The sequence below is a fragment of the Carassius carassius genome, chromosome 3, assembly GCF_963082965.1.
Source record: "Carassius carassius chromosome 3, fCarCar2.1, whole genome shotgun sequence".
Classification (NCBI taxonomy): Eukaryota; Metazoa; Chordata; class Actinopteri; order Cypriniformes; family Cyprinidae; genus Carassius; species Carassius carassius.
In genome coordinates, this window is record NC_081757.1 from 1,193,404 (window position 1) to 1,211,113 (window position 17,710).

A 17,710-nucleotide genomic window follows, 5' to 3' on the forward strand; every position below is an offset into this window, starting at 1 on the left:
TGCCTGCAGTCAGCCAGAATTAACTGTCAATCATGTTTCAGTGGTGAATCTGGACGAGCTGTGGCAGCAGCAATTCAAAAACGATTTCCCAGAGAGCGCCATGGATGAAATGCCTGCTCTGTCACGAGACGATCAAAGGTTCCTGGAAAAGGTGACAAATACAACAAAACAAGTGGATGGGCATTATCAGATCGGCTTACCATTGAAGCAAATGAACATCAAAATTCCTAATAACCGGAAAATGGTTGTGCAGCGCTTATTTCAGCTGAAGAAGAGGCTGCAGAAGGATCCAACCTTTTTCACTGAGTATAACACCTTTATTAATCAGCTTGTGGTGAAAGGCTATGCAGAGATGGTGCCTGAAGAGGAGCTGGACCGTGGCAGTGGCAAAGTATGGTATATCCCACACCACGGTGTTTATCATCCCACAAAAAAGAAGCTCAGAGTGGTGTTTGATTGTGGAGCAAGCTGTCAAGGTACAGCGTTAAACGCTCACCTCCTACAAGGCCCAGACCAAACCAGCTCCTTGATTGGTGTGGTGACCCGTTTTAGGAAGGAACCGGTGGTGATAATGGCCGATATAGAGTCAATGTTCCACCAGGTGTTGGTCACCCCCAATGACAGAGATCTGCTCAGGTTTCTCTGGTGGCAAGATGGTGATATGGAGAAAGCACCTAATGAGTACCGGATGAGAGTGCATTTGTTTGGGGCCACGTCATCGCCCAGCTGCGCAAACTATGCCCTCAGAAGGTGTGCAGAGGACTACGGGCATCTTTACAGAGAAGAAACTGCACAAAGGATCTATCATTGTTTCTATGTTGATGATTGCCTAGTGTCTGTGGCCAATGAAGAGGAAGCTGTGCTACAGTATCAGGAGTTGTTCTCACTGTGTTCCAGAGGAGGATTTACTCTCACGAAGTGGATGAGCAATAGAGCAGCAGTCTTGGATGTCATCCTGGAAAATCATAGAGCAAAAGGTACGGAGATTTTGGATATGGAATTTGATTCTGTGCAAGTGGAGAGAGTGCTGGGAGTTGAATGGTCAATTAAATTGGATACGTTTAAGTTCAGGGTCCAGATCAAGGAAAGACCACTCACCAGAAGAGGAATGCTCTCGACCATTGCCTCCATATATGATCCCCTTGGGATGCTCAGTCCTGTGATTCTAACTGCCAAAAGGATAATGAGAGATCTGTGCAGGAGAGAAATAGGATGGGATGATCATGTTCCTGAATCCATCGCAAAGCAATGGATAAAGCTAATTCAGCAGCTCCCTCTGCTGGACAAATTTGAAGTGGATCGGTGTCTAAAACCACCACACTTTGGAAATGTCTGTACTGCACAGTTGCACCATTTCTGCGATGCAAGTGAAAACGGATATGGAACAGTCACTTACCTGGTATCAAAAAATTCAAGTTCAGAGCTGCACTCTGCTTTCGTGATGGGGAAATCCCGTGTGGCTCCTCGTAAAACAGTGACTATTCCCAGAATGGAACTCATAGCAGCAACCATGGCAAGCAGAATGGATGTGCTCTGGAAGTAGGAGTTACAGATGGAACTTGTTGAATCAGTATTTTGGACCAATAGTGAATCCGTCCTTAAATACATTCGGAATGAGACTTCACGGTATAAAGTGTTTGTGGCTAACCGGGTCTCACAGATATTGAAGGCTCCATGCTACTCAATGGAGGTATGTGAATACCAGCAGCAACCCAGCAGACATGGCGTCCAGAGGGGTAAAAGTCGAGGCGTTTGTCAAACATGCTACGTGGTTGTCAGGACCTCACCTTCTTTTATGTCCAGAGAGTGAGTGGCCTGTAAGTCCTCAAGATCTTGGGCAGCTCCCTCCCGAGAAGAAAAAGGTTGCTGTGGTGAATGCTGTGCAGACAGAAGAAGAGCCCATTTCATATCTGTTACAGTACTTTTCTTCCTGGACACGCCTTAAAACATCAGTGGCGTGGATACTGAGAATAAAAAGCTGGCTTCTGTCTTGCGTGAGGAAGAGGAAACAATTATACCAGATGCTGTCACAATCTGGCATCACGAGAGAGCAGCAGAAATCCTCTGAGGATGAGGAAATGGAAAGATTCAAGAGGACCACTGGCGCCCACATACTCGAAGTAGAGGATATGGAGAAGGCTGAATTGGCCATTATAAGGTACTGCCAGCAAAGAACATATCCAGCGGAACTGGCGAGTCTGGAAAAGGGGCAGCCCGTGAAAGCAACTAGTCACCTTCGTAAGCTCTGCCCACAGTTATTTGAAGGAGTCCTGAGAGTTGGAGGGCGTCTCACCAAACTTTCTATGCCTGTGGAAGTGAAGCATCCAATTATACTGGCCAAAGGTCTCCATATTACAGAGCTCCTACTACAGCATGTACATCGTCAAGTGGGACATGCAGGTCGTAATCACATGCTGTCAAAGTTGAGAGAGCGATACTGGGTAACCGGAGCCAGTACTGCAATAAGAAAGGTGCTGTCAAAATGTATTACCTGTCGCCGCCTGAATGCTTTGCCAGTTCACCAGCAGATGGCGGACTTGCCTCATGAAAGAGTTGTTCCAGATGAGCCACCCTTCTCTTGTGTGGGTGTAGATTACTTCGGGCCTTTTGAAGTACGGAGCAGAAGGAGCATGGTGAAGAGGTATGGTGTCATTTTTACTTGCCTGGCCATCAGGGCCATACACATTGAAGTTGCTCCCTCGCTAGATACTGACTCTTTTATAAATGCGCTTAGACTCTTTCTTGCGAGAAGAGGCCAAGTTCAAGAGCTCTGTTCGGACAACGGCACCAACTTTATAGGAGCAGAGCGGGAGCTGAGAAGTGCTATGGAGCAGTGGAATAAGGAACAGATCAATCATGTCTTGCTCCAGAGAGGAATAAGATGGAGTTTTAATCCACCCACTGGCTCCCATCATGGAGGTGTATGGGAGCGGCTCATAAGATCAGTGCGCAAAGTTCTTAACTCCACCTTGAAAACTCAAAATCTGGATGAGGAAGGACTACAAACTTTGCTGTGTGAGGCTGAAGCAATCATAAATAGTCGGCCAATCACTAAAGCCTCTATGGATGTCAATGATCTGGAAGCATTGACTCCGAATCACCTGCTGCTTCTAAAGAATTCCCCATCACTGCCGCCGGGAGTATTTCAACCCACAGACATGTATGCGCACAGGAGATGGAAACAGGTCCAATACATGTCAGACTTGTTCTGGAAGAGATGGGTTAAGGAGTATTTACCTCAGCTTCAGGAGCGCCAAAAATGGACTGGAATAAAGAGAAATCTCACAAAGGGGGATCTCGTCCTCATTATGGATAATACAGCTCCACGGAACTCATGGCTGGTTGGACGAGTCATACAAACCTTCCCAGACCGAAAAGGACTTGTTCGCCAGGTGAGGATCAAAACACGGACTAGCTGCCTGGAACGGCCCATCACCAAAGTTTGTTTGCTGCAGGAGGCTGAGGCAGATTAGGTGTATTTAGTGCTAGGCCTCAGTGTAGACTTGGACACTTTTGGGGCACTTTTGATTACTTTTTTTTTTTGTATGTTTGTTTTTGTTCTGCTCGATTTATTTTGTGGATTATTTTTTGTTGTGATTCTGACACAGACTATGAACTATTTTTTTTTTGTTCATTTGGACATGGTTTATTAACTCTTACTTTGCTTTACTTTACTTAAGAAGATACCAGATTGGACCATTATGGACATTTAATGATGATTTTATTATTTGTGATGATCATTCTTGTCTTGTTTATGTCTCCTATACTATTGGATGTGTTGGTAATTATTGTGTAATAATTAAGGGGCTGGTTGTGTAGGAGCCATAATTAAGTGGGCTGTCACTCATCACTGGGTGGTGACGCGCTGGGTTTGAGGTCACGTGTTCACGGGAGGAGTTTTCATAAGGCGCGCATCTCTTTTGTGAATGGAATCTGTCATGGAGATAGGGGGGCCGGGGTTGCCGTAGTTTTTGTTGACCGTTCGTTTGTTTGTTTAATTACATCGTTTTCACTGGATTACATGCAATACGTGTACACTGTTAACATCTGCTATGTATGTGAACCTAAAGACACTTGTTTTAATTAAATGCCACAAAACGCATTTGGTTGAACTCTGTGCTTCTGTGACAAACACCAAGCAGCGTGTCATACAGATATACCGAACCCAAGCAGCTCCTCGGAAGCGACAACAGGGCTTGGAGTCGCTACACAAACCCTTATTTATTTTTATTTTTTTATTTCGATGAGGCACCCCAAGATTTACTGTGGCCTCAACTGGCCACCCCTGTTAAAACTTTCTGGGGGCGAAAGAGGAAGAACAGAGACAAAAAAAATAAAAAAATAAAATCACAACCACCAATGACTATTCCATGTTCGACTACTTCATTGACTTTATCTACACTAGAGGTCACAGTGCACCAGAGACCCGTCGACCCGGGACCCGACCCGGGTCTGTAATACCCGTGCGATCAGAGTCAACGGACTCGGAGAACACCCGACTGTGATCAAACACTGCTTGTGTTTTTTTGTAACTTGCAACTTGTAAAATTAGGAAAATAAAAGAGTGAGCCAAAAAAAAAAATTAAATAAAATAAAAAAGCAATCTGTCTCTCTCTCTGTCGTTAGAAGCAGAGCGTGCAGACTCAGAGTTAATGCAAGTGCATTCACGGTAATAAGCTTGAAGACTTGACCCACTCATATTTTATATTTTAAATCAGCAACAAGATCTGAGGTGAACTGTCACAAGAATGTTTTCTATGATGCTCAAATTGCGTTAAAAAGCATATTTTAGGTTGATCCAGCTAGCACGTCGCTAGTCTCGAGCGCGTTTCATGTTTCTATGGCAACCAGTGAGGGACACTTCGACTGCCAAACCGCGCTTAACATTTTCTCCCATTTTTATAATAATATAAATGAACCGTTTAATCTTGAAGTTTTATTGGTCAGATTCAGACACGATGCAAAGCAGAGAGCACAGAGATGATAGCAAATAAATAACGTCAGCGAGTGATCGTTATTATAGTTCACAAGGGCAAACAGTCGAAATTATTATGCGAGTTATCGAGTCAGAATGTACATGTGCACAGTTGTATTTGTCATCCGTCACCGTGACATCAAGTGGACTTTTGAAGCTGAAATAATGAGTGGATTAAGCTTGAACTTGGAATAACGAGCGGAACAACATGGATAACTTTCTTGTCCGAGGATTGTAATGCATTACAGGCAGTCAGGTACAATGAAGAGAGACTACGGCTCTTTAAATTAGGTAAGACAAAAAGTTGTATTTTTCGCTGGCATGTGCAGTATCATCAGCTCCTCGGTTCTCGAATCGGACGCGTCTGACAGAAACGGTTCTTGACTCGTGAACGAGTCAATGTTTTGTTCGTTATCTGGCTCGGCTCGGTGTTCATCTTCAGTTCTCTCTTCACAGCAGTTCAATCAGTGTACTGTTTGAGTGCATGCATTACTCCGGGATATTGGTTTGTTTGAACTCAGAGGGAGTGTCAGCCACATTAAAAAAGTTAACAGCTTAAGTCATTTGTGGATTAATGCGTATTTGATACGCGAACCGTTTAAAACGATTCAGTTTGATTTGGTGAACTGGTTCAAAAAGATCCGGTTACATCGAATGATTCGTTCGCGAACCGGATATCACAAACTGCTTTGTTTTGAACTCTCTCACAACAGACACGGAAGAGAAGACAATGCTGAAAAAAGTTGGAGTTTTTGCTATTTTTAGACCAATTTTTTTTTTCGATGCTTCAAAATATTCTAACTGACCCTCTGATGTCACATGGACTACTTTGATGATGTTTTTCTTACCTTTCTGGACATGGACAGTATACCGTACACACAGCTTCAATGGAGGGACTGAGAGCTCTCAGACTAAATCTAAAATATCTTAAACTGTGTTCCAAAGATGAACGGAGGTCTTACGGGTTTGGAACGACATGCGGGTGAGAAATCAATGACAGAATTTTCATATTTGGCTCACTTATCCCTTTAAGTGTGACTTATCTGTCCAAACACTTTAACACATACTTTAACATGTCATCACACTGAATCTGAACAATAAAGAATACAGTTTGCAGTCTGCGCTGATAGTCTTGTGAGCAGTGTCAACATACAGCGCAGTTACTGTGCTAATCCTGACACGGGGACTTTTTTACGACAACCACCCATCACACACACACACACACACACAAACACACACACACACACACAAACACACACACACACACACACACACACACACAAACTTTACTTCCTATCAATTCTGATCTGTCCGGTCACAATAAAAGGTAAAAATACCAGCAAAAGACAATAGAATTAGCAGTTAGGTTAAAGTCATAAACCCTCCTACACACAGCACAACCTGCTGAAATTGATCTTCAACTGAATACAACATATTAGAAACAGAAAACAGAAGAAAGTGTAGAAGAGAGCAGCCAAATTCAGTTCCTGGAGGTCTGGAGCTTAGTTTTACATCTCAGGTATAGAATATAATAAAATACTTACAGAGAATGAGAGCCAGTGCACCGGAGCCCATACTGACACATTAATAAAAATAACTGCTGTCCGGTGTCATCTAAAACAGACACTTCCTGTTTAAACAGTCATTTCACACTTCAAGAAGACATGAGGGAGGAGATGAAACTCTTTACAGAAATAAACAAAGAAATAGGAAGAAAAAGAGATTAATTCTAAGATATTTAGCTTCTTTTTTTTGTGTTCATGCAAGTTATTGGAGATCTGTTTCTCTACTTGAAAAGAAGTTCTGTCAGAATTCTTCTGAAACCTATTTTGTTGATTCACACATTAAAGGGATACTCCACCTTGTTTTATATTAAACTATGTTTTTCCCTTAACTAAGACGAGTTGATACATACCTCTCTCGTCTTTGGCGCGCGGTGACACTTTGAAAGCACTTAGCTTAGCCCATTCATTCAATATGGGCCAAGCAGAGAAGCTACCAAACACCTCCACATTTTCCCTATTTAAATACAGTTACTCCCGTAGTGTAACTTGACATTGGACGGTAACACAAAACAAAACGTTGCGCTTTTCTAAGCGTGTAAAATGGACAACTATATTGTATGGCGGAATACCATGGCAAGTGCTTGTAAGATATTACTGCGCCAAGACGAAGTGCTTACAAGACGAAGTGCTTTGTTTTGTGTTACCGTCCTAGGTCGAGTTACACTACGCGAGTAACTGTATTGTAGGCCTTTTCATGTCATTTGAGTTCTGTTTTCAGCTGTACACGGCAGCTGAAGTGCGGTTCATTCTGTTGAGATTGTGAGGAGCTCTCTGGTCTCAGTACATCGTCCAAAAGTCTTGTCTTCAACACAGACGACAGACAGCTGGAGTCGAGATGAGTGGAAAAGAGCTGCAGAGAAGAAAGCAGAAGTAAAACCAACAACTATCAGTTTGTAGGGTCAAAAATGATCAAAGACAGTCGAAAATGATCAAAGACTTCTGTTTTCCTGTCCCAAACTAACTTGAGTAACAAAAGGCCCATTTGGCATTCCTGAAGGCATTGAAGTGATGATATCAATCAAGGCCTGTAGGCCAACATGTGTTTACATCGGGGGTCTTCTAATTGTCACACCTTTCAGTGGGTGAAGCTGTAATCTGCTGATTGGTCACTTTGAATGTCTCACATTTGGGTTTCAGTCACATGGTCAAGGAAGGGATAAAATAAGACTGAAAAGCCCCTTTCACACTGCAATTCAGGCAAATACACAAGTGAAGTGTTCCAGCAATTGTTCCCGGGTCGCTAGATTTTGCATTTTCACACTGCCAGTGATTACCCGGGATATGTGCGTGCTTTCGCACACAACCCGTAAAGATCCCGTAACGACACGTGACATCACGGCGTGACGTGTAATGTACGAGTCGAAAAAGTTAGGCACGTTATACTTTCACTGAAGCTGGCGAACGATCTCGCCTTCAGCGAGGATAGTGAGGAACTAACTGATCTCTGCTTCATTGCAGTTTGCACATATTTTTTGCAATCGCAAATGTAGATCTTTCTTCAAATCAGCCGGTAAAAGAGTCGCGCCATAACGTGCTTCATCATTATGACACAACATTAAATCTGGCTTTTGTTCACACAGCGCTCGTCCCGGGATTGAACCCGGCAATGTTACTAGGTCCCTGACCCGGGTTCAATGCCGGAATCAATCCCGGGACGTGTTTGCTTTCACACAGAAGGCGACCCGGCAATGTTCCGTCAATTTGCCCGACTTGCAGTGTGAAAGGGGCTTAAATGTTGCTCTATGCTTTCTCTCTTCTGACTTTCCTTTGCTGACTCTTTCCTTGTCTGAAGCACTCTTCTCGGGGCCTTGCCCTCTCTCCCTCTATTTCTCCCTCTCCCTCTCTCAATCTCCCCCTTTCTCTTTCTCTCTCATGTAATATTTTACAAGAGGTGGAAAGTAACGAATTACATTTACTCGCGTTACTGTAATTGAGTAGCTTTTTTGTGTACTAATACTTTTTAATGTAAATTTTTAAATCTGTAATTTTACTTTTACTTAAGTATATTTTGTTTAAAGTATTGTACTTCGCTACATTTTAAAACACATTAATTACTGAGTAAAAAAAAAAATCGCTCCCTGGAAACTACGTCAGTAAATAATGGGCAGGAGGGCAAACTGGCGCTAAAATCAGAAGAAAGATGCAGATGGTAGTGGTGGAAATTATGATTCTTTCTAGAGATTCGTTCATTTTCAGTTCGTTCACCAAAATGATTCGTTCAGAATCGTTCACTGATTCATTCAGTGATCATTTCTTGGTATTACACAAAATATGCCAGCAGGTGGCAAAAAAAGAGTGTATTATGTGTTATGTCTTTAGTCAACGAACGTATTCACTTGTTACAAAAACTGATCTGGCTTTATTAAAATGTGTGTATAATCGCATTCAGTATATAAAGTCTAATTAAGTTGTTCAGATGAACAAAGCACAAGGTTTTCTTGCCTAATTAGCATTTTAATTGTTTGGTCAGACAATTTGTATATTATATATTCACATTTTAAATCGGGGATTAAACGTGGAGTTGCTAAATATCAAAACAAGCGTATGTGCACAGTAACTGTAACTGCGCTTTGCATTTTGCGAGATTGACATGCTAAATGGCAGACTAACCCAGTTTACTCTCATTCATTTTGTTCACAAACGAGATAAGCGATGTACCAGTTAATTTCATTCACGAACGACATGTATCCGTTCATTCAGGTTCACGAATGACATGTGTGCCAGTTCAGTCATTTAATTCACGAACGAGATGTACTAAATCATTCAGCTCGTTCACGAACGATAAGATCTCTAGATCTTGTTCAGACTCATATGAAACTCGTTAATTGAAGGGCGTATTCGCTCACTACATTCAACAAATCACATGCTCTGTCACATCTCATACTCAAAGGCTATTGGCTCGAGGTTGTAACTCTTTGACAGGATGAAATGGTTGTTACTCGGTTCACTGAGCTGCGCATGCGCTGCTTATAGCGCCGCACTGCTGTGGAGGGAGTAACTTCAGTGAACGAGAAATATGAGTCAGTGGATTGCGTGAACGAGAACGGTTCGTTCACCTAAAAGATTTGTTCAAAAAGAACGATTCGTTCACGAACGACACATCACTAGCAGACGGTCAAAACAGGCGTTAGTGGTGCAGACACCGCTGAAAACGAAACCCCGTCATATTCTGAAGTTGAACTCGAAGGAAATGAAGTGAACCCCTGGACATATGTATGCTCTATTATGCAGTGTGAGCTGTACTTGCAGGAAGACCAAACTAGCAGCTTATAAAATCTCGACAAGACATCAACCCTTCGCAAGAATGTAGAGCTAAGCTAAATAATTGCATCGTTGCATTGGTGGTTAAAATGAAGCTTTGACATTTTAGCAAGAGGTTTTGCACAAATTAGCCAAAAAGACAGTGGTGAGGAGTGTGCTATATATATATAGTCTGCGATAATATCATATTTTTTGTTTTAATGATGTGCGTGCGCATTTATAGTGCATTCTTTCACTGTGTGATTCAGTCTCCTAAAATGCATTTAGAATGATCACAAAATTGAAGATATAGGGGCAGAAAATTCACATATTTATATAATTTCATATATTAAATCAAAATCACACAAAGAATGCCATCGTTTCCTCCAAAAATCATCATGAATATATACATACATACATATATATAACAGTTCAGTAAACAAGTTAATTAAGAGACTTGCGTTTTAGACACCATATTGCCTTTTTTAGCTCTATTTCTACAACAGAAAATAATTCCAAACACAGCCACCAAAGCACAGTTTTGCGTCTCTGAGCAACGTGACAGTGTTTCGTTCCTGAATGAATCAACCGTTTAAATGATTCGGTTCAATCGCAATGACTCACTTATTAACAGTGACTTGCTGACACATACTGGCCATTTTAATTTCACATTTAAAGTATCATTTTTTAAATAATGAATTTCTTATCATTTCAAATGAGTATTCAACATTTTATGTCTTGTATATCCAAACATTATTCATGCATTTGTAACTGCAGGTTAAATGCATTCTTGTCCTGCACTAAACAGTGTAATACATCTAAATGCCACTTCCAATGAAGCTTCTGCATTTCCTCTGCATTAAAAGATGAGTTTGTTGATACTGATTTGCCTGGTAACAGCCCAAATGTTTTATTATTCTAAATAACTGATTCCTTTAATTAAAAACAACTAGTTTGAGATTAATAGACCTATCCCAGGGGTGTCAAACTCAGTTCCTGGAGGGCCGTAGCCCTAACCCTGCTCCAGCACACATATCATGTAGTTTTCAAATAAACCTAAATGATTAGATTAGCTGGATCAGGTGTGTTTAATTAGGGTTAAATCTAAACTGTGCAGGACTGTGGCCCTCCAGGAACTGAGTTTGACACCCTTGGCCTGTCCCATTTTGACTCCCTCCCACTGTTAAAATGTAACTAAGTAATTTTTACTCTGAGTAAATTTTAAATGAGCTACTTTTTACTTTTACTTGAGTAGATTTTTAGACTGGTACTTTTACTTGTACTTAAGTAAAATTTCATTAATGTAATGGTACTTTTACTTGAGTAGAATATTTTTGTACTCTTTCCACCTCTGTATTTTACATACATGTTTGGTACAAGTAACTATATGTTTTACCATCCTCCATCTATTTTGTAACTAATTAAAGTGTAACCATAACAAACTGAAACTGACATTCACCAAACCGTGGGCCTCGAGACTGGCGGTGGGTCGCAGGTGTCACTGATTTCCCAATCATTGCCGGCCTCACTCCTTGTTCCCACGTCCCTCGGCCCCGCCCCACTCGCCACACATGTATTTTGATTGTTTTTGTTGCCAAATTGATAAGGAACACAATAAACAATTGAACTAAACAATTACACCTGACTATCTGTTTGACTGACAGTTTTGAGCACTGAGATAGCATTGACTTGTAATAAAAGGTGTTCAACATAAAAATTTAATTTTAAAAGTAGCTTAGATGTAGCAAGCTACTGTTGATGTAGCTAAGCTTGCTACATTTCCCAGGGGATAGCTTCAGTGTAGTGAAGCTTCATTTACTGTAGAGTAACTGGTAGCTTAGCTCACTACATTTTCCAAGTAGCTTGCCCAACACTGGTTGTTCTGTTACCAGACAAAACTGATATTTTCTGAAGAGATCTGGCGTCTGGGGCTGGATCTTAATTATCTGGGGATCTAACTATTGAATATACTAGAGAGACATTTGTTTTGCTTATGTAATATGTTTAGAGATAACAGTGCATATGTATCTCTAAAGTAACTGAATCAAGCACGTGTGTAAGCAGTTCACTCAGATTCATTTCTGAAGCAATGCAAGCGTCACTGTGTCTGCTGCTGTGAATCTCTTTTAGCCGTCTGTTGTCTTCACTGCACTCAGAGACCTTTAACAGATAAAACAGATACAAGATGATGCATTATGATGTGAATCATGAGCTCATTCTGTTGAAGATTTACAGATTCACAATAAACTGATCATCACAATAACTGAATCACTTAAAGCAGATTTATAATGTAAAAGAATCAATGCATGCCCTGATCTGCATGAACGAGTGCAAACACACATTTTCAGTTACTGTAAAAATTATTTTAAGATTATAACATAATTCTTGTGTGTTTTATTCTTCTTCCTCAAAGGTTGAGCACAAGTTTCATCACCAGCATCAGCATCTGAAGAACACAAATGATGATAAAACACATGATTGTCCTCCATGAGTCACGTGACTTCAGGAATCAGAGTGATGTGTGACAGAAACGGTGAAGGTTCATATTTCAGGTCGGTGGTTTGACTGTAATAGTGCTGAAGCTTGTCTTGTGTTTCTCTCACCTCTGTCTGTGTTGTGCTTCAGTTCAGAGTACAAAGTGTCTCCAGACTCACTGCTCTTCCCTGAAACACATCAACAGACGTCTGAACAACACTAAAAACTGATCAGATGAGCACACAGCGATGGACCAGACCACAAAGAATAGAATGTTTAATCATAATAAATGTAATATAATTATTAATGTCTGATGATGATGATGATCATATTGTTCAGGTGAAGTTAAGATAATTTTTTTTAACCTTTGTTCATCTTTTTCTTGTGTTTCTTGACAGTGATCTCTGAATATGTGACATCTGCCAATGGCTCTGGATCACCTTTAAAAAAGGTTTATATGATTTAATGAATGATATTTGTTGATTTTGAATGATATGTGTTTAAATGAGGTTTATGAATCAACCTTTGTCTCTCTTCTTCACTTCAGTCACAACGTCACAAATCTGATAAGAATCTGCTGGACAGCAAACAAACAGTATTGAGAGAAAATATCTAATCAAATTAAAATTATATATATATATATACTGTATAAATATCCACAGAAGACCATCACTTTAAATGATTAGTTAGTGAGGCTGACCAGACTGTAGAGGAAAGTTTTCTGGTTGAGGTTCTGCAGATTGATTTGGGACTGATGTCTGGTTAATGTTACGCTGCTGATCTAGAATAGAAACAAAGAGCATTATGGTCACTCAAGAGTATCTGCAGTGATTACACTGACTCTTTCTGCTGATATTTAAATCTTCTCATGAGCCTTTATTCATAAACTGTATCTCTCATGTGTTTCTGTTCAGTTGTATTAATCATGTGATGAACACCTTTGTTCTTCTTGTATCTCCACAGCAGCAGCAGAGAGATGAAGATCAACAAGAAAACACTGGATCCCACAACCACAGCAGTGACCAGAAGAGAAGATGAAGAGTCTGAGACTGGAGAACAAACACATTCAGATCTGATCGTAAGTCACATACTGTGTGATAAAATTACAAAGGTACATACAATCACTCATTATTCCCAGACCTCGTTTGAGTAAAGATCTGAACTACAAACATACACTGCTGTTCAAATGTTTATTTATATTTATTTTGTTTGTTTTTTAATTAATCAACAGTTTTATTCAGCAATGATGCATTCGGTAGATAAAAGTGATAGTAAAGACTTCTATTGTTATAAAAGCTTTCTATGTTGAATAAACCTGTTATTCTCTGTCATCATCGCTGCACTCACAGCTGATTGGTCCAATATCTGTTACAAACTCTTAACTAGATCATAATAACATAATCTTACTGTGAGCATAAATGAGAGTCAAACAAAGAACACATTTATCTGGTTATTGACTCAATCTGTTTGTTTTTGAGATGATGTAATGAGAAATGAACAGTCTCACCTGATACTGTCAGTGTAACTCCGTCACTCATCTGTGTGTGTGTTGGTGCTTGTATCTGAGTTCCTCTACACCTGTACACACCACGATGAGATGGATCCACAGATGGGATTTTATAGTTCTGGTCTCGTCCTATGATATAATCTTGTTTGTAGTCTTTATACCAGCTGTACTGCCAGACTCCTGTCTGCTGTATGTCACATGTGAGAGTGACCGTCTCTCCTCTGAACACACGTCTATCAGGATCAACACCAACTACAGGTTTGGGTCTCACTGTGAAACGAACAAAAAACACATTTCACACGTCTGAAAACATTTCAGATGATCTGTGATACCACAATTATTATTATTTTGTTTGACATGTAGTTTAACTGACAACACATTGTTAATGTATGACAGTATTTATCATGTTTTATGACAAACACATCAAGTTTCCTTCCACAGAAAAAGTATGCGAGCACTGACCTGTTACTGTAATCGTAACTGTATTACTGAACTCGCTGTAGTAGTTTCCTCGTCGTGCTCTGCACCTGTATTCTCCTTCATCAGAGATGCTCACAGACTTGATTGTTTTAGTTGCATCAGTCGTGGATTCAGGGTTTGAGTCTTTTCTCCAGTGAATTGTCCATCCAGTCAACTGTCCCACATCACAGCTCAGAGTAACTGTGTCTCCAGTGAACACTGAACTCTGGGGTTTTACAGTCAGAGTCGGCTTCGGTTTATCTGTGAGTGTACAGTGATGCAGCGAACATTTTACATTTTATTTGACTGAACACAACATATATATATATATATATATATATATATATATATATATATATATATATATATATATATATATATATATATATGTGTGTGTGTGTGTGTGTGTGTGTGCGTGTGTATGTACCTGTATGTATATGCTAACTTAAAGTTTCAACATTATTATTATTTATTTATCTATTTCTAGATCAATGTTATCCCATCTTACTAAAAAGTTTTGAACACAAACTGATATCATAATCAAGATTGGATTTTTAAGTGAAGTGAGTTTATGAGGACAGTAGTCTCTGCCTCACACGTCACGCCCACGGACCGATGTCTAAACGTCTGATGCAGGGGAGAGGAGGCCAAGATGGCAGCCAGTGCGGTCGAAGTTTCATGCAGCTGATTCAATTTTACTGTCCATCCCCTACATTTTACCTCTATTTAAACATGGACGCATCATAACGTTCGAATATGCATTAGGGCACTTTTCTGTTTTGTTTAAGTGAAGTAACTTGTTATTTAAGTAAGTTTAATTTTCTCCTTTAGTTGGCGATCGTTAACTGATCTCAAACGCACATGGAAACCAAGGATAGCACGATGAAACGCAAAGGAAAAAATAAGAATTCTACTTCCAAGTAGCTTACAGGAGAAATTGAATTAGATGTTCCTGTTGCTGTTGTTGGGTCTGCTGCACAAATCGAGATAGACCATCAATACAGCAAAAAAAGTCCCGCTGTTACCCAGTCTGAAAGCCCAAGTCTCGAGATTGTCCACGACTCTGACCTAGATACGCCTGTGAAACCTCAGCTAAAGAAATCTTGAGGGGAAATTTCTCTGACGGAATTGCAAGATAACGTCATTGAGGTATTGACATCCAGGATTAAAGAAGTGCAAACGACCTCGGCAAAATGATTACCAGCAACACGGTGAGCATTGAGGGTCTTAAAAAATCAATTGACTTTGTGTTTGAAGAAGTAAACGCTTTAAAAACAGATTTGATATGAGGACAATGATATTCGACTCACCCTTCACTGAGAGAGAAACAGAGTTTGATTGAGATGAGACTGATCTTATCTGTCCTCTACACCAGTACTGACCCTGATCAGATGTAATTACTCCTCTGATAGTGAGAGTGTCTCTGTTTACAGTGTAACCATCAGACGTCTGTAACATTACACTGTCTGTGTCTTTATACCACTCATATCTCCAGTTACTGTGAGACTCAATCACACACTTCAGATTGACTGTCTCTCCAGTGAATACAGGACTGTCTGGAGTCACAGTCAGTGAAGATCTGGGGGAATCTGGGAAGAAAGAAGGGAGATAATACATTAATAAAATAAATTATTATAAAAATAAATCAATTTACAGGGAAAATTTGTATGTAAATGTTTTACTAAACTATAATGCATACTTTTTTAATTAAAAAAAAAGTTAATTAACATGAAAGCACAAATGTGTGACTCTCTTGGTTCATTATATTTTATGCACAATTTTTAATGCTAAATTAAATCAATTTAAATATTTGGTTACGTTTTTTTTCTCATTGTTTCTGTGTTCACTTCCTGTTTCTCTTGTTGCCTTGTCTACCTCATCTGTTTCCATAGTAACCCTCCTCTGTTACCATGGCTACTCATTGCCTACACCTGTCTCTTCAAGTCTGTATGATCTCCAGTGTTTCTCTTCTTTATTGTCTGCTCTTATACGGATGAATCGTGAGCATTTGTTTCAGTTCCTGTATTCGTTTGTCTTGTTGCTGGATTTACTTTTGTTATCTTGTTTAAAGAAGCTTTAAACTGCACTTGGATCCAACACTGTGTTTCACTGAAACAGAACAAATGACACTCACAGATCCAGCAGTCACATTAATTCAGCTTCACCAAGAAACTCATTCACTCGAGGACCATCGAAGACTTGCTGGACGTTTCTGATCTTACTGACCTGCCTGACTTTGCTCTCATTGATTTCTTCTGTCATGGAATCAACAACCGTTACAATCCACACTGATCTGTGATGATCCTCGAGGATCTCGGAGTGAGTTTCTACATTATTACACTCTTACGCTCTTTGTGTGACACTGATGTTAAAGAGGAGAGATGTGGAGAGGAGAGTGATGCTCTCTCTTTTGTCTGATTCACTACAGCTTTAATGTGATTCAACATCAGATCATCTCAAACAATCATCAGACGAACAGTGAACAAGTGATATTTGATGTTTTATATGTTATGATGAGAACACAGCTTCTAGATTCATGTAATAGAGTGAGGGTAACTAAATTCATTAATTGTACATTTATAATGCATCTTTATTGTGTGTTGATTGATATTTTAGTTCATGGTTTGTAAGTGCATCATTGTATCTTGACTTTAAGGCGCTCATCATTATTAACTCATTAATAACTCAAACACTAATAGCAGCTCATGTCTTGTTAATGTGTTATTTTGTCATGACTTTACTTCAGTCCTATTTTCATTAATTCACTGTTAACTACTTACTAAATCCAGCTCATGATTTATTATAAACTTACTCTCAAATACACATGTATAGTCCAACAGAGAAAGAGAATAACACAAAACAGATTCTGATCGTTTAAGATCTGTCATTAGTGTATTTCATATTTTCTACATTTGATACGGAGGATCAGTGAAAATAATGACAAACTAATCCTGTGTCGTCCAGTAATGTTTATGATGAATCTGCAGATGTCAATCATTTAAATTATGACAATATTAAATGATTTACATTTATTTAGTCAGAATATTTCCTCTTCCTTTTACTTAAACCCTAAACATTGATGCATTAACTATTAAACATGTACTAACATGTAGTTAAGACTGTGTTCTTCATGAATCCACATGATTACAGTCATAGTTAAGATGCTCTTGATTAATAATTTGCTCATGTCTGCATTAATCATGAGTTCATGTTGAAGTAAGTATTAATTCAAGTGTTAGTACATTATTATTCATGTATCTTTTATGTAGTGTTACCTAGAGAGAGTTCAGGAGGAAAATGATATTCAACTCACCATCCACAGAGAGATAAACAGAGTTAGGTCGTGATGGGTCTGGTCTTCCATCTCTCTGTCGTCCACATGAGTAATAATCCTGATCAGATCTAGTTGCTCCTCTGATAGTGAGAGTGTCTCTGTTTACAGTGTAATGATCAGACGTTTTTAATTTTACACTGTTTTTATACCACTCA

At 39.6% G+C, this 17,710-nt stretch overlaps 2 protein-coding genes across 3 annotated transcripts in view; both read right to left on the reverse strand.

Moving 5' to 3' along the window:
- LOC132115801 (fasciclin-2-like) overlaps positions 1-17,710 on the reverse strand; it is a 54,433-nt gene that overhangs the window by 24,942 nt on the left and 11,781 nt on the right. Inside the window, exon 1 of one of the 2 annotated variants that reach the window (XM_059524204.1) lies at positions 6,520-6,626. The exons of the other annotated variant lie outside the window; for it this stretch is intronic. The gene's annotated coding sequence lies outside the window, so the exon portion shown is untranslated. Of the gene's footprint in view, positions 1-6,519; positions 6,627-17,710 lie in introns of those variants that run through there. 2 annotated transcript variants of the gene reach the window in all.
- LOC132128327 (uncharacterized) lies at positions 7,238-15,819 on the reverse strand. Its single transcript, XM_059540170.1, has 9 exons — positions 15,532-15,819; positions 13,194-13,298; positions 12,956-13,036; positions 12,779-12,832; positions 12,621-12,695; positions 12,384-12,443; positions 12,159-12,226; positions 11,833-11,940; positions 7,238-7,390 (listed from the first exon to the last, which is right to left on the reverse strand). The coding sequence occupies exons 1-9, from the start codon at positions 15,677-15,679 to the stop codon at positions 7,238-7,240; spliced, it is 852 nt and encodes a 283-aa protein (XP_059396153.1). The 5' UTR covers positions 15,680-15,819.